This window comes from Lactuca virosa, chromosome 7, assembly GCF_052849685.1.
Source record: "Lactuca virosa cultivar CGN04683 chromosome 7, Lactuca_virosa_CGN04683_v6, whole genome shotgun sequence".
NCBI lineage: Eukaryota > Viridiplantae > Streptophyta > Magnoliopsida > Asterales > Asteraceae > Lactuca > Lactuca virosa.
In genome coordinates, this window is record NC_136432.1 from 71,388,747 (window position 1) to 71,406,319 (window position 17,573).

General features: G+C 32.2%; 4 protein-coding genes and 1 pseudogene across 9 annotated transcripts; 3 read left to right on the forward strand and 2 right to left on the reverse strand.

The window, feature by feature from the left end:
- The first annotated feature begins 112 nt into the window (after window positions 1-112).
- Window positions 113-1,528, forward strand: ORG4 (OBP3-responsive protein 4 (ORG4)). 5 transcript variants are annotated; one of them, XM_079058756.1, is made up of 6 exons: window positions 113-195; window positions 384-524; window positions 624-776; window positions 853-1,028; window positions 1,122-1,227; window positions 1,298-1,528. In XM_079058756.1, the coding sequence occupies exons 2-6, from the start codon at window positions 393-395 to the stop codon at window positions 1,346-1,348; spliced, it is 618 nt and encodes a 205-aa protein (XP_078914882.1). In that variant the 5' UTR covers window positions 113-195; window positions 384-392; the 3' UTR covers window positions 1,349-1,528. The 5 variants fall into 5 exon arrangements, with proteins under 5 accessions (XP_078914882.1, XP_078914879.1, XP_078914881.1 ...); XM_079058753.1 differs by having other exon boundaries at window positions 1,306-1,528; XM_079058755.1 differs by having other exon boundaries at window positions 1,122-1,219.
- Window positions 1,529-3,226: 1,698 nt separating this feature from the next.
- Window positions 3,227-4,188, forward strand: LOC145124254 (Putative membrane lipoprotein). Its single transcript, XM_079059523.1, has one exon. The coding sequence runs from the start codon at window positions 3,429-3,431 to the stop codon at window positions 3,984-3,986; it is 558 nt and encodes a 185-aa protein (XP_078915649.1). The 5' UTR covers window positions 3,227-3,428; the 3' UTR covers window positions 3,987-4,188.
- Window positions 4,189-4,278: 90 nt separating this feature from the next.
- On the forward strand, window positions 4,279-6,347 carry LOC145124253 (Acyl-CoA N-acyltransferases (NAT) superfamily protein). 2 transcript variants are annotated; one of them, XM_079059521.1, is made up of 9 exons: window positions 4,279-4,507; window positions 4,657-4,673; window positions 4,847-4,995; window positions 5,061-5,318; window positions 5,447-5,483; window positions 5,552-5,617; window positions 5,713-5,817; window positions 5,897-6,053; window positions 6,158-6,347. In XM_079059521.1, exons 1-9 carry the CDS (start codon window positions 4,297-4,299, stop codon window positions 6,298-6,300), a joined length of 1,143 nt encoding a protein of 380 aa, XP_078915647.1. In that variant the 5' UTR covers window positions 4,279-4,296; the 3' UTR covers window positions 6,301-6,347. The 2 variants fall into 2 exon arrangements, with proteins under 2 accessions (XP_078915647.1, XP_078915648.1); XM_079059522.1 differs by lacking the exon at window positions 4,279-4,507 and having other exon boundaries at window positions 4,520-4,673; window positions 4,896-4,995.
- Window positions 6,212-8,192, reverse strand: LOC145124252 (pentatricopeptide repeat-containing protein At1g11290, chloroplastic pseudogene; annotated as a pseudogene).
- Window positions 8,193-13,173: 4,981 nt separating this feature from the next.
- On the reverse strand, window positions 13,174-16,396 carry LOC145125839 (F-box/LRR protein). Its single transcript, XM_079061241.1, has 7 exons — window positions 16,323-16,396; window positions 14,716-16,225; window positions 14,209-14,636; window positions 13,947-14,108; window positions 13,783-13,858; window positions 13,538-13,693; window positions 13,174-13,465 (listed from the first exon to the last, which is right to left on the reverse strand). The coding sequence occupies exons 2-7, from the start codon at window positions 16,207-16,209 to the stop codon at window positions 13,337-13,339; spliced, it is 2,445 nt and encodes an 814-aa protein (XP_078917367.1). The 5' UTR covers window positions 16,210-16,225; window positions 16,323-16,396; the 3' UTR covers window positions 13,174-13,336.
- Window positions 16,397-17,573: the final 1,177 nt, after the last annotated feature.

Below are 17,573 nucleotides of genomic sequence, written 5' to 3' on the forward strand. Positions count from 1 at the left end.
AATGATAGTGAAAGGGCCTGGATTCAAATGGATCTATGTAGGTTTGGGCCTTTGGGCTTATGGCTTTTAAAGTTTAACGAAGCCCATTTCCGCAATTGACGAACAAAATCTTTTGATAAGCTTCGTAATTCGTATCCTCACTACGAACTTCGTTGTTTTCATCATCTATTCTACCCAGTTGTTCGTCATAAGCAGGTATATATCCTTTCAACTTTGAATCTCCTGGGATTCCACAGTCGTCGTTGGGTTGTGATTTGTTTTGATTTAATTTGGGGAACTTGTTATGAAACTCTACCCTTTTAGCTTATGTTTTATAAATACAAATAGTTTACTGGGGAAATAGGAATAGTTGCTTTTACTTTTGATGATTGATTGTAAATTAGATTTTGAAGATGGATGCGGGTTTAAACGGGGAAGAACCCAAATCATGGGATGAGTTATACAGCATAGATTTGATGCCTTCAGAGTTGTTTTTGAAGTTCAGGGAAGAACTACAAGGATTTCGATTAGGTCTTAATTTGGAGGTATCGTATTTGTATTTCATCATACACTTGTTAATTTCCGTTTTCCTTAAATTTCACATCATAGCTAGTTTTCATTCGAAAACTGTGATTCTGTTCCAGTTCTACAACGCCCCGATGAACGAATGCCAAGCAAAGCTGGTAGTGAAGCCATTGTCAAACGAGCGAAGATGGAAGTTCATATACGAGCCTTTACATCATGACATACGCCTTGTTTCCAAGAAGATTCCACTAACCAAATTCCTAAATCTCCAGGTTTAATCAAACATCTCTCTTAAGTCTCATCAAACAATTTCTTCTGAAAAAACTTCAATCAATCAGTAAATCACAGGTAGGAATCGGACACAGCTTTCAGTTGCATGCAACTGGTTGGAAATGGAAGCTTACCACTTGTTTAGGTGGAGATGGTATATCTCGAATCAGGAACAAGACATCTCTAGGGTTGTTCCCTGGTGTTGATCTGAAATTTGGATGGAGGGCAGATTATGTGCTTCCAGAATTCACAGGGCAAGTATCCATTTAAATACATTCCTTCTACTTGATATTTTTTTCTTGAGATTTGAATTATGGATGTGAAGTTAATTTGTGGGATTTTGACAGGGGTGTGGGGACTGGTGAACCATTGATTAACATGAACTCTGGTAGATTAGAAGCTTCACTTGACAGAATTGAGACCATTTTAACTCATAGATCTTCAGGTGATGAGGTATAAACTATAAATCATATATTTTTGAAATGTTTGATAATCAGTTCCATGATTGAATTTGACTCTCAAGATTTGCAGATGCAAGATTTGGAAATGGAGAAACATGTCAATGAAACTGTAAAATCTGATAAGGAAGAATAGTAAGCCAACTCCAAATAGTGTTTGTATAGGTTTTGATATTTGAAAAGAAAAGGGTTAAAAGTCAAATTCAGGTAAACTGTGAGATCTGTGAATTTTAGGTCACTAAGGGATTGTTTCTTTTTGACTTAACGGGTTTAATGAGTTGAGTATTTAATCTGAACAGCTATACCTTATTGTTTTTTTTTGACTTAATCTGGACTGAATGACTTACTTAACAGGTTAAGCCAAAAACTCGGCTTAATTTAGTAAGATGGTATTCTTTTACGTAGTTGTCCTTTCTCTTTCTTCTATCTCCTCTCATGTTAGTATATTGTGAAATTTGGTTTATTGAATGCAAGGTTAAATTGATCCTTTAGTCACATTTACATGCTTTATTCTGTATATATAAAAAAACTTTATGTATATAACATTTTATCCTGACATACATAAACATCTTTTCAGCCACTTTATCCATACATAATTTAATGGAGAAAAAGCAACATCTAAAAGTTTATAACCATTTAGGTGATGTTTCTTCTTAACGTAATGAACTTAATAGATGCAAAACTTTATATATATATATATATATATATATATATATATATATATATATATATATATATATATATATATAAGGTTGTTTTTTTCTTACGTAATACAAACAATATGACTTAGTGAGTTCAGTGAAAGGTTGGCCACTTTATATATTGAGACTCTTCGTAATTACATTAATATCAAACAAACAACTACCGTCTACGGTGTGTGTTTGGCAAAAGTAGCTGGAAGCTGTATCTTTTATTTTTTTTATATGAGTGTTTGGTAAAAAGAGCGAGAAACTTTTGAATATGTAAAATTACATAAAAGGATTTTTAAGTGCAATTCTGAAAATTTATTTAAAAAACTCAGTAATGTTAGATTTGGAGTATTTTGTTTAAACTAAAGCGTTTTATCAAAAGTTAGAAGCTTCCAAACGCTCCGTGTCAAACACAACCATAGTAGGAGCATTTTAAAATCTTTTTCGGTCAAAAAGCCAATCTCCTATTGTGGAAGCTTTTTCATCCGTATAAATTTTCAATAAGCTTGTGCAGTTTAAGGTTGTTAAAATTGGGATCATATTGGCTAGGTATTTTGATCCCGATCATACTTAAATCGTTTTTTGGTGAGATCGGAGGTAGAATCGTAAGATCATAATCGTTGTTATTTATTTTAAATCTAATACTTTCTCTTTGGTTAACTGACTAAGTGAGTCAAATATGATGTATTTTTCATGTTTTTAACTATTTGTTGTTAGCTGATTGATGATTTTTTTTAACTGCTTTTAGTAAGATTTTATGATTCCGATTCGATTTTACGATCATGACATTGCAAATCAAAAAACGATCCTACATAAGATCTCGATTTTGACAACCTGGATTGTGCAGTTCTATGCTTGGTGTGATTTTTCTCTTTATATTTAATATAGTTTATTCCTTTTAGTTTATTAAATACACCAACAAATAAGCTTAATGGAAAAAGCTTTATTATACTGGACGTATGTTAAAGATTTTTGGGTTGTTGAGGCTACAAGAAAAATTCTCATTGAAAAGCTTTGTAATTGTAGATACAGTTATGCTTTTATTATAATAGTTTTGAAATAAATATTCATTTGTTAGCATCATTTTAAAACAAAATGGTAAAGTAGTAATATACTTGTATGCGGACAGATTATTCAAAGCCAAATGGTAAAATATTTTGTAATTCGCAATTGACATTATGCCAAAATCTATGATTGTTTTGTTTAAAAGATTGTCATTTTGTTAAACAAATCAAATCGTTTTAGTATAAATAATTTATTTTTTTGTAGTTATCCCAAGATTGTAACATGAACAATTATTCACTCTTTTTCTCTTTTCAGGATTTCAAATTTTGAATTTAGCATTTCGCCAAATACTGTGTGTATTACAGACATAAAGGAAGAAATATAATCATGAAATCTGAACGTTCAACACGAGAAAGGGACCCTTTTATCCACAACGGCTAAATCTCTTCATGTATAAAATTCAAAATCTTGAAACCAGAAAAACACAAGATCTTGTTTGAAAATGGCTTCTTCTTCTTCTTCATCTTTTCCATATCTTGTTCTGGCATGCCTGAACTTCACTCTCTTCATCCTCTCCGCAGCTTCATTAGCACCAACACTCATCCTCAAATCATCACCAACTTCAATGGGTTGGGCACTTGTCATGGTTTCTTCAATCTCTCTCCTCTCGTCTTTTATAGGCTTCTTCTCTCACTTTTGCTTCATGACTCATGTCACCCTCCTCATAGCTTCCATGGCTGCTCAAATGCTTGCAATTTTAGCCCTATTTACAAAGGAAAAATCCAGTCTTTCGATGCTGAAATCACCAAGAGACCCGAGAGAAGCAATGGTGTTGGTGAGGGTGGAGTGTGGGGTGTTGGTGGCGATGTTTGTGTTGCAGGTGGGTGTTTTCTGTTTGAGCTGTGGTGTGCATTGGTGTTGGGTGAGAAAGTATGAAGGGATGGAGGCGGCGATGAGGAGGAGCAGGAGTAGAAGGGTGGCGGAGGAACCGGTGGTCATTGGTGGTGTAGGGATGAAAGGGAAAGAGTTGGAGAAGATGAAAGTGGATTTTGAAGCCTAAAAATGTTTTGTTTGTGATTGATTGAAATCGAATCGAATGGTTGTTGTTACTGGTTATGTAACGAATCATTTTGAAGACATTATTTATTTGTGATGTTTTAATATTAAGTATTTATTTTGTAAGTTGATAAAACTCATTGCAAAAAAATGGTATGATGGTCATTTTTGTAATTCAATTAAAAGTTGGGGAATTTTTTCTATCATTTCTTAAGGTTATCTTTGTGAATTTCCCTAAAAATAATATCCTAATAAAGATGGGATACTTCGATTAAAAGTGGTGGCTAAAAAGCCTTCCACATGACATCCAATCAATGCCAATTGCCAACCAAATCTCAACCCATTTCCCTGGACACCCCTCTTCCTCCAACCAACCAACCAAAAAGTCAAAAATACCCCCAACACCACACAATAACAATGTTTCTCGTTTTTCAACATCCATAACCATCAAACCCAGATGGCAATTTCGTAATTATCCAAGATTTATCCAAAATAAACAACACTCTTTCAAGAATCTGCTACAGGGTCTGTTTTTATTCTTGTCTTGCAGAATATACACTTCATTTTCTCTCTAGTAAAAAAAGCCTTTTTATATACAAATGAATTGGTCAATAGCACACTAAATATCTACATAAATAAATCTATGACAGCAAGTTTTCTTTTTTAAACTCCAGGAGGGCCCACCTTGCAGGTAGGAGATTGTGTTAAGCAACAAATTAGTATCTTTTTTGTATGTTTTTCTTGTATTTTAATCTTCCTAACTAACAAACCATAATTCTTTAATGGTTTTATGCTTGTGGGTTTGTCTCATCTTTTCTCTCTATTATTATTATTATTATTATTATTATTATTATTACACTCAAGAACAATAAAGTTGAAGACTTTTATGTTCTTCTTCACCTGGGGATTGAAGGAATGACAACAATCGGAATCCACAAACCCCGTTTCACAATTCCAACCAGCTATGGACTCTGGAATCATCAATTCCATTCCAACCCATCAATCATCAAAATGTCAGTTTCTTTCTTTCTTTCTTTCTTTCTATCGAGATATCAAACTCATAAGTTTCTTTAAACAGGACAATGAACTCAGGAAGATCTTCACAGGGCATAAAAAAACAAGATTTATCATTAAAGATTCAAGAAAACTATATTTGTAAATCAGAAACTACAAATCTTCAATTTGATCGCTTGCAACACCATGATCAACTATTTGTTCAAGACAAGAAACATGAATTCGGGCAGTTTGTTGCACGTCGGGCAGTTCTCGATGAAGAATATTGGGCAGCAGCATGGCTTAGGGCAGAAACCCACTTGGAAGATAGGAAAGATGACAGGTAACAATAATAAAATATATATATATATATATATATATATATATATATATATATATATATATATATATATATATATATATATAAAAGATATGAATTCAACTTATGCTAAAATCTTTTCAATAACACAGATTTGCTGATAGCTACAGAAGGAAATTTACAGAGCAGGTAACATCTTAATTACATTTTTGCCCTCGATTATAAGTATTAACAATATTTCATTCACATTTAAATAGGAGTTTAATGCGCTAAAACGACAGTGTGAAACAAAACATGGACAAAAAAGTGCCTGCATTGTAACGGTATAATTTAACGTTTCACCCAATCTTATTTTATTCCATATATTATTATTATTATTATTATTATTATTATTGATTTAAATTATTTTTCCTAAAAGGTAAAGAAAGAACATGGGAATGAGAGACATACTGTACTGAAAAGTGTAGTTGGAACCCTTGATGTCAGCATCCGACCCTTCTTACATGGAGAGACCTTTCCAGGGGTAATTTGGTAAAATACCATTTTGATTCATAAACATGAATTCCAACTGTAGATAATCTAACAGGAATCTTGAAACTTAGGAAAAAGTGAAAGCAACTATCTTCTTCAACACAGAAAGAAAAGAGCCAAAAAAACAATACGGTTATATAGCCAACTTATGTGTCGCCAAGTCAGCACGTAGACAAGGCATTGCAAGAAACATGTTACATTTTGCCATTAACACTGCCATGTCAGATGGTCAGATTTGTAACTACTAACCACTTCATATTTCATAGTCATAAACTTTGTAAAGTGGTTTGACTTGTTGACCAAGATTTTTTTTTTTTTTTTTTTCTTTTCAGGTGTAGAACAAGTGTATGTGCATGTACACAGGAAGAACATAGCTGCACAAGAACTTTATAAAAAAATAGGATTCAAGATTGTTGATTTAGCCACCCCTCAATTATCAGGAGATAAAACATACTTACTTTGTTACATGGCATAAAAAAATGTATATATATATAAATATATTCTCCATTATTGTATCAAAAACCAGCTAATAAAGTATGCCCACATATTCTTTTCATCTTCTTCTCATCCAAACATGTTCTCAATCTTGTAACATGTCCCCATATATCAGCTCCAGCGTACATATCAATCATAATGACATCACAACCAACATTTCGAGGGGTAATTTGGTAAATTCTATTAGCGAGTTCTAGATTCCCATGGATTCTACACGCACTAAGTAAAGCTACCCAAACATCTACATCTGGCTCAATTGGCATATTCTGAATGAATTCATAAGCTTCTACAAGTTCTCCATTTTTCCCAAGAAGATCAACCATGGAAACACAATGATCTATTCCAGGAATGATAAAATAATCCTCTGACATGCTTTTGAAATGCTTTTTTCCTTCTTCTATAAGTCCTGAATGTCTGCAAGCTGTTAAGATAGCCATGAATGTAACACTATTAGGTCTAATTCCTTCCTCTTTCATCTTTGAGAACAAAAACATTGCTTCTTTTCCATATCCATGAGATGCATAAGCCGAAATAATTGAAGTCCATGAGACTACAGTTCTATGAGGTAAACTGTAAAACACATTTGAAGCTAAATCCAAACTCCCACATTTTGAGTACATGTCTATGAGAGCATTTGTAATTGCAACATTGGAATCCAAACTGTTTCTTTTCACTAACTCATGTACCCGTTTACCCATATCCAGTGATCCAAGACCCGCACATGCTGAAATAACACTCACCATTGTGATATTGTCAAAATTTATGTTCTTTTCTTGCATTGTATTGAAGAGTTGTATGGCTGCTTCATTGGAATTATTATGTTCATAAGAAGCAATCATTGCATTCCATGAAACCAGTGTTCGAGCTTCCATTTGATCAAATAAAGCTCTAGCTATCTTAACATTACCACATTTACCATATAATGCAATCAGAGAATTAGTAAGAGAAATATACAAGTCAACCCCGAGTTTGACTCCCAACCCATGAACCAACATTCCCATGTTCAAAAACTGTAAACTTGCACAAGCAGGAAGAACACTCACAAGAGTTATAGCGTTTGGTTTAGTTCCAGAAGTGACCATTTCAATGAAAGTCTTCAATCCCTTGATTAAATATCCATTTTGCACGTTAGCTGCAACCATTGAAGTCCAAGTCACGACATTTCTTACAACTATGTCGTCAAAAGCTTGTTCTGAATCTAAAGGTTCCCCATTTTGGGCGTACATTGTCACCAAGGAGCTCTGAATGTACACATCTACATCGAACCCGTTTTTAATCACGTTACAATGCACTTGTTTACCTTCCTGTAAAGCAGATAGCATGGCACAAGATCTCACCACGGAAGTGAAAGTGTAGGTATCGGGTGATAATCCACTCCGATGCATGTTTCTGTATGTAAAAATAGCTTCTTTACAAGGCCCCAGATGGGAGTAACTCCGAATCAAAGTGTTCCAGAGGAAGACGTCTCGGTGGGGCATTGCGTCGAACATCTGGCGGGCATAGTCCATTGTTGGCGATAAAGAAACCGCCTTGTTGATGAGTTTGGTGGATACGGGGAGACTTTTATGGGATCCATTAGTGAGGATGAGAGCGTGAACTTGTTTCAATTGTGAAAGGGACGAACAAGAATCAAGAAGTTCGTTGAAACGAAAGTGGGTGGAGAAAAGAGGTTGAAATTTTTCCAAGAGTGAACGTAAAGAATGAGAGAGCATGAATGTATCACCTTCTAGTTTAAAAATACCCAAAACCAGATCATAGCCCTTTTGCTCGCACAAGAAGACTAGCTTTAAGCTTTTGACACCTAGAATTAAAGAGCTACCCGCTAGCAGATTACGCAAAATCAGGTTGTTTTGTAATTTACAATTGGTTTGACTGGTGTTTCTATTTCAAACTTTTCATTGTAATATGTTCTCGTTTAAGTTTTTTCTTTTCAAAAAACACGATAATTTATATCATTTTTGGAATTTTTGTGATTCTTTTTAATAAATATTATTACTACAATTATAAATATATCATCTATATCCTATATAACTTAAAAGAATCTTGTTGATTTGTCGCAAGAAGTGCATTTCTAGGCCGAATGTTATTTCATTGTAAATTTTTAGGTCTTGGGTATAAAATGTTTACCATAAAACTACCACTTACCGAAGATCCTTTCACAATCGAAAGACATCGATAACCCCCACCAGCACCATCTCCAACCCACCTTCTGCATTCTTCATCTCCGACCCACCATCATCATCACAACCTGATAAAAAGCTCAAAATGACAAAACTTACTTAAATGCGAGACATTAATAAACACATATTTAGACTTATAACATAACCACACGTTTCACATAAATAAGAGCGCTTTTATGGCAATAATCCTAATATAAGAGCTACAATAGTTATAAAAACACATGCTAAATACAATTAATATGATTTTTGTTGATTTGTTGTAGGGAGTGTTTCTACGCCATATATATATATATATATATATATATCATGGAGCTTTATTTACGAATTACATTTAGATGGTATATTTATGATTGTAGTAATGATATTTATTAAAAAAAATTATCCAAAAAAAAGATCCCAAAAATGATGTATAAATTATCATTATTGTGTTTTTTAATAAAAAAAATCAGTGAAATGGATTTAGATGGTATCTTTATTTTATGTTTTTTAATAAATAAATATAAGTTTTTAAAAAAAAAATTAGTATATATAACTAAATTTTAACCTTAATAACGAAAAGTCATCTATGATTTTTTTTATTTGTAATTTAACACTTAAAACCGGCATTAACCGGATACAATGGTTATTCTACAAATGTTTACCAATTTCAATAGTTTAATTGCAATATATATATATATATATATATATATATATATATATATATATATATATATATATATATGCATTTACAATGGATTTTATTGGCCTAATTGAAAATTTATCCATCAAATCTCAATGTAATAGTGATTGAATGCCTGAACACTCAGAGATTCTAGAATGATCCATATGTAAGATAAAATTATGGTAATGGTCATGATATTAGACAACATTACATAAATGGTGTCAGAAAATATAGGATTAACAAATCCACCGCAACACATGGAAATCCTACTAATTGTAAGCAAAAATTAAGCATTTTTTTAAAAATAACATATTCAATTAGGTGTCCATTAGAAATGGTTGATCAATTATCAGTGAGTCTGCAAAATAGGTGTGTTAAATAACTATTCATATTTTTTTTTAAATACATAACAAAAGTCAAAATGTTACAAAAACTCATCAAACTTGGGTTTTTTTATATATTTAGATATAACATTAATATTAAAATTCTCCATAGATAACTATTATATATATATATATATATATATATATATATATATATATATATATATTAATTTAGTAATTTTTTATAAAAACCAAAGAAAAATTATAAACTCTTCCATTTAATTCTAGTTTTTATAAATCTCATCTAACTCTACCTAACATTAGTATTAGATGTCTAAGGTTACACCTTATATGGTTAATAAAAAGGCAAAAAACAATAGCACAAACCATACAGACTCAATAACTTTCTTATATCTATTTTATTAAAAGGGAAAATGACTTATCAAGGTAATTAATTTTTTGGTATGTTCACATCTGGGTAACTATCTTTTTTTTTGTACACATCTAGGTAACAAACTTGTTGGAAGTGTTCACATATGACCATTATAACCTGCTGTAGCAGGTTACATCCTAGATGTGAACACTTTTGACAAGTTCGTTATCTAGATGTGTACAAAAAAATAGTTACCCAAATATGAACAAAACGAAAAGTAAGAGTAAATTACACGAATGGTCCCTGTGGTTTGGGGGAATTTGTGTTTTTGGTCCCTAACTTATTTTTTTAACTCGGATGGTCCCTACTGTTTATTTTTGTTGTGCGTTTGGTCTCTGTCTTACCTAAAAAGACTATTGTGCCCTTATTAATTTATTTTTTAATTAATTTTCTTATTTATGTATTTATTTTTTATATATTTAAAAAAATTAATAGACTCCACATAAATAAAAAAAATAATTAAAAAATAAATTAATAAGGGCACAATAGTCTTTTTAGGTAAGACAGAGACCAAACGCACAACAAAAATAAACAGTAGTGACCATTCGAGTTAAAAAAAATAAGTTAGGGACCAAAAACACAAATTCCCCCAAACCACAGGGACCATTCGTGTAATTTACTCTTATTTTTCGTTTTGTTCATATTTGGGTAACTACTTTTTTTGTACACATCTAGGTAATGAACTTGTTGAAAGTGTTCATATCTAGGATGTAACCTGCTACAGCAGGTCATAATGGTCATATGTGAACACTTCCAACAAGATTGTTATCTAGATGTATACAAAAAAAAGATAGTTACTCAGATGTGAACATACCGAAAAGTTAATTACTTTGATAAGTCATTTTCCCTTATTAAAAATATTCTTATAAGTTAACCCAACAAGTTTTACGTGTACGAAGGTTGTGATTATCTTTCTGAAAAAGAAAATTCTCAACTAAACCCATTCTATGAAAAAAATCACTTAAGATGTTTGATTATATGTTCAAAGTTATAAATAAATAGCTCCGGAGAAGAACAAAATAAAATTTTGAAACAGTCCGTACATTGACCTTGACTTGACAAAAGGTTCTTTGTGAAAACGTCAAAGTAAAGTTGAAGTGAGTCAAAGATATGAAAAATGAATTATAAGTTGCGGAAAAGTGGTTTTGTAATACCGATAAAAAGTGTTTAAGTTGTTTTGAAGATAACATTAAAATTAGCAAGATCTTATTAATGACGAAAAGTCAGAATATCCATCACAGCTTCCGGAATTCTAATAATTTTTTATGACGACTCCAATAACTCATTTGATTATGTAATGAATTATTATTTAGTATATCTAAGTATGTTTTTTTATTTATAAAGAAAATGCATTTTTATTTATAAGTATGCTTTTTGATTTTATAAATCAAGCATATAAAATAGCAAAATCAATAAAAGCACAACATTATTTTTTTGAAACAACAAATATACTAAACTACTCTTAAATTAATCCACCTACACTCCATTGCGGAACTTGAACTCTCGATCTCAAAAAGGGAGGACAACACCAGATATCGTTGAGCTAAAAGACATTTAGTATATCCAAATCAGTAGGGTTGTTCACTATTCGGATAAAACCGAATTATCCAATTGGATAATTTGGATTGAACTATTTGGTTCGGATATTTGGATTTTTGGATGGGTTTTCAACAAAACCGAATTATTATTTTGGATTTCGGATTGGTTTTGGTTTATAAAATCAGAACCGAATAATCCAAAAAACAAATGAATAAACATTTATAATTTATCTATTTATAATATATATCTATAGTTATTTATTAATTTTGTAATTTATTTTTTCAAATAGGTTCAAAACGTTTCACCTGATAAAAAAACATTAATATGCATTATCTCTCAAAAGTTTTCTGCCCCTAAATGACAGTGTACTTTGAAATTTGATCAAACTTAAACAAGTGTGTACTCCACACCTTCCTTACTTGTTTAATATTTATCAATATCTTTTTTGGTGAACAAAGTAATCCTATTACACTTAAATAATATTTATGATAACAAATCACCAACAGTATTTAGTTTGAAAACAAACTATGTAAGCCGAGTCATACATGATCCCTAAGAAAATATAACTCATCTTATGATGAAAGGCCATACCAACTTCCTTTTGATGTGCCCTCTATTACCGTAGAAAGGCCACAAAACTATGTTATGAAAAAAAAAATTGCATACAAACGACATTCATCCAATAATGAATGTTATTTAACAGTAAGGTGACATTGCATTCAAAGTTGTAGGATTTTTGTTCCAATCCAGAGAAAAATTACATCTTTGTAAAATTGTAACACCATCGTATGTGAAAATAGCCAAAAACTCATTTTTAAACAAAAAATAAGAACAAAATGGGTAAAACCCCATTTTCAACGTGTACTTACGAAATACGTTTTTAACCATTAATAAATAAGTGTCTGAATGCCAAAAACAAACAATCTACAAGTATAAACTGATAACATTAGAAAACCTTATTTGATTTCACTCATTGTCTTTTTCAGCATCATTCATATTGTAAACTTGAAAAAAAAATGTCTTAAACAATTGGACTACTTGCAGCCTATTAATACGTAACTATTATAAACTTGAAAGTATTGATATTTGTTACTGACAAAGAATAAATTTATATTAACATGTGTAGGGTTTTTTTTTATGTATTATAATAGTTATTTGATGGTAAATTAATAGAAAGAAAGCAACTGCGTTTCTACAAATCAGTATACAAGATAGTGATCATTAGTTTTATAAATATATGTTTATGTTAATTTATTATTGGATAATTACTAATTTTTAATAGTTACTGTTAAAAATACAAAATATTTATTGATGTATCAGTGGAGATAATTACTAATTTTTGAAACATCGTTGATATTACATTGATATAGAGATAATTGCAAAAGCTGATATCAGCAATTTGAGATACTATTGACATTGCATTGACGTGTCTAAGACCCGTAAGATGTTGGATTGCTTTGCCATAAGAAATTAACGTTTAGTTTTGGAATTTTCTAATTTTTGTTTATTTTCTTTTTAAAAATGCAAGTAAATTAGTTAAATCTTTCTTTTTTCTTTATACAATCATTAACTTTGACCAAAATGATCATTTACTTTTATTATTCAATCGGATTGAAACATCTACGAAAATCATTTATCAATTCAACACTTTGACATACTTACGATACTTACTAGTCAAATACTAAGCCTTGATATAACCACATTCACATCAAATACATAAACCAAAACATCAACCAATATATTATCACAAAATATGATCACCTTTTCAAGTTACAAATGAAACAACAAGAAGTCATTCATACCAAAAGACAACAACATATCACTTTCACAAATGTATAACAAAAACCATGTTGGGCGACAACTTTGTTGCATCAAATGTTTTAAGTTGCTGATGAATATCTCAATGGTAGAAGATCAGTCATCTCAACGTTTTTTATTATTTCACTCTCTTTTAAACCAATCACTTTCACCTCCTCATTCGAGTGTCCATCCAAAAACACATTCGTAATCTGCAAAAAGAACCTCACATTAGCTTTATTTCATATATTTACAAAATAAAAAATATAAAAAAAGTTACATACTTGAGTGCACCCAAATAATTTGATTGTTCGTAATGATAAACAACTATCTACAATCAATCCAACAGCTTCATTTGTCATATTCCTACACCAAGATAAATCCAAACTTTGTAGATTTCTTGCATGTTTTGCAAGTGATAAAGCAGTGTGATTAGCAACCTGAAAATTTTTATAACATTAGTCACAATAAGCATTAAAAAAATTAAAAAAACACCATTTTTTTTATTTCATTGAGACCAAAATGATACCTTATCAACATGATTGAGTGATAGTTCCTTCAAAGATTGTCCACATGCTTCAATATATGCAGCTACAGCCTCGTCACTGCTTACAAAATGTCAAAAACTTATACAAAATTCATTTATGATTTATGAACATAAAATATAAGAAACATGGATAAAAAATTAAAAACCTGAAAACATTGCGACCAAATTTCATTGTTTGAATTCCTCTACAACCATTTGCAAGATGTCCAATTGCAGTATCAGTCAATCTACACAGATTTGTCAAATCAATTGAACATAGCCCTGGACAACTTTCTGCAATTGCTTTCAACGACTTATCTGTCAATTTCCTGACCAAATTCAAAAATAGAAATTGAAAAATCAATATGAGTTAAAACATAAACAATTGGTAAAAAAAAAAAAAAAAAGAAGAAGAAGAAAAAAACTCACGTGCAATCTGCCAAAATAAGCTCTTTTATGTTGTGGCCACGAACGCCCACCAACTGTTTGATGAAAGAATCATTAACAGTTTCAAAGCGGGAAATTGACAAAACTTCCAGATTTTCTAACTTTAATAAAGCAGGGAGTATTTCAATAGGATCAAGACCAAAACAGTCATCAATGTACAACTCTTTAAGAATTGATCCTAATTTATCAGCTAAGTTTATGATTCCTTCAGAAGTGAGCAAAGAACAGCATCCAAGATTTATAGATCTCAAAGAAGGTGCTGAAGTAAGAAGAACATTAAGTCCAGCATCTGAAAGCCTACATGCACCTCTCAAGGATATATTAGTCAATTCAGACATCTTCAAGTGAGCCAAGGTTGTAAATATAACATAGTCTGGTAAACATCTCCCACATTGATCCAGTTGTAGTACCTAAATTTAAACAATTCATAACTTTTAGTAAGAATGAATGATGGAAATATGGTTTTAAAAAAGAATGAAAGAATCTTACATTGAGTTTACTAATATCAGTCTTGTTAATGGTTTTAGTCAACTGTTCTTCGCTTAACCATGAACATTCATGTACACGTATCTCTGAAGGGGACCCACTTGCTAATAGGTCAAGAAAATGAGGGTTCATTTTGCGAGTGTCACAAAGTTTTTGTGTAAGTTTGTGTCTAATTACATCAGGGACACTTTCAAGGGAAGTTATTGCATCTACATTTTCAGCAATGATTGGCATGCATAATTCTTGAAGTGATGGGGCTACTCTCTTCTTCACATGTTCATGTTGTGGTTTTGTTTTTGGAACCCATGTCAATGGAACAGAAGGAAGGATCTCTGAAGTCAAACTGTTTTGTTGACCTGTGTTTTCTGCTCGATCTTTGATTATTTTCATGGCAGTTGAGAAAGGACCAGGCCAATCTTCCACCACCCCATTTTCTTCTGTTTGTAGTTCAAGTTGTTCATCTTCATCTTCATCTTCTTGTTTTTCTTCTTGAATTGAGAAATATGCAAATCTTGATGCATTCTCTCTTGCTATATTTTTAAACCTTTCCTTATTTCTAGTGCTAGTTTCAGCTCTTTCAGTAGTTTCTTGTTGGGGGCTTACATGTGAATCATCCTTACTATTACTGAGATTTGATGATGAATCAGCTTCACCTACTTTCCCCTTCCCTTTTTCTTCAATCTCGTGTATGTTACTACTCATTTTCATGGTATCACTTACATCATCATTCTCCATTTCTTCAGCTTCATTTGTCTTTATCTTTTTCTCTAAACCCAACTCACCACAATCCACTAACACCCCTTTCTGTTTATCTTCAATAGTAAGACTCACTTGACTGACTCCATTAACGACTGTCTCACTTTTTACCTCTTCTGTTCCCTTTTCATCCTTGCAAGAAGACAGTTCTTTCCCTGGTTTTAAAAGCTTCTTACTTGATCTGAAGTTTAAGCTTTTATTTCCTACATCACTTTCTTGAACTGATTCAGAACCCAAGAAATTAAAATCTTGACTCGGAAGCTTTCCATTCTTCAACTTCTTTACACTCGGCATCTCTTCTTTATCTTTATCATATTCTTCGGTACCCAAATCAGACACCAACATACCATTTGCTTCACATCCAGTGGAAGTATCCAATTCACTTGGAACCCTAACATTACTTACATCACTCTCATAGCCACCAGATTCACCATTTCCATGATTTAAAGTCTTTCTCTTCCTTCTAGAAACGACAATCTCGACAAAGTTACACGAACTTGACTTCGAGGAAAGTCGTGCACTCCTTCTCAACTCTTGGCTCGAAACAGACCCTGACCCTAGCTTGTCGGAACTTTGACCCAACATACGCGGACTCGGGGTTGCTTCATATGACGACTTATTCGTCGACTCAACTTCTTTTGCAGGTGTTGATGGTTCGATTTGAGCCTCATTTTTAACGGGTTTATGCGAATGTTCGTTCTGAGCTACAGAAACAACTTTCCTTGACCTTAAAACCGTCATTTCTATGAATTTTTTCCTAGTAAAATCAAAATCGATTGGTTGATAATGTGCTACAATGTATGGATGATAAAAATTAGGGTGTGGAACTAAAGATAGAGAGATCCTAGACTTACTTGATTGGAGAAAAGCGTCTGGTGATGTTGAGATGAAGGTGAAAGGAAGACAGTGAGGGTTTTAGGTGTTTAAATCGAGGGAGATGAGTCGTAAGGAGCTTGTAGGGCAAGATTGCATTCCCGCCAAATCCAAGTTCGTTGATTCTGAGCTTGGGCTTTTGAAGCCCATTTCAGGTTAGAGGTTAGGAATTTGGCCCTTATTTTCGATACAAATTGTCTCCATATAGTTTGGTAAATTACATAATTCGTCCATATTTCTTCTTGGTGCATCTCTTAAAAAATATGTTTATTTTATATTTCTAAAAATTAACTTAGATTTTTCCATCAGTTAATTAAAAGTTGCACATGTCATCTCTCACTAATTTAAATTTGTACGTTTCATTTTTTATGAAACATGAAAAGAATATTCTGTCTTTTTTATTATTATTTATTTACTTATTTTTCTTATAATTATTTATAAAGTACAGAAATAAAATAAAAAACTCATCCCACTCATCTTATCCTAACATCTTCCCTTTAAACCCACTTTCCTTATAAATTCTTTGACTACAAATCATCACCACCGTCGTACCACCCCCCACAACCATCGATTACCACCTATTTTTCCCCAAATCAACATTCATCAATCAAACACACAACTACCAACATCACTAAATGTAACACCTGATTCAAAGTACTTTTCATTTTAGACTCTTGGTGTGTTAATGTTTTGCATAATTGATCCCTGGGGGGCAGAATTGCCAACTTCAGGAAAGTTGGAGTACGTTGGGCGTACTAGTGCAATTCAGGATCGCGTGTCTTAACCACGTACGTGGGGTGTACGTGGAGTATGCATGGCGTACGTGAGCATGAGTGAAACCCTAACTTTTAGGGTTTGCACCCTATTTAAACCTTGTTATAACCTCATTTGGTCATGTTTAGCCAGCCTCCACCATCCTTTGTCCAGAAATCGAAACCCTAGTGTGTGTTTGTGAGTTTTGAGCCTTAAAGAGTGTTTGTTGGTGATTTGTGAAGGAGATGAAGAAGGTGACCAATTGGAGAAGTGTCTTGAGCTTGAAGATTCGAGGTTAGCTTCATTTGCAAGCAATTTGAGGTAAAAAGATCACATATTGATGATCCATGATGCTAGATCTAGTTATGTTGTTATTTTATGTTTTTTGAGTCCATGAAGTGGTTGATGAGCTTCTTGAATCACTCCAAAAATTATGGTGTTACATTTAGGCTTCTTTTGGTCCCCTTATTCATTAAAAT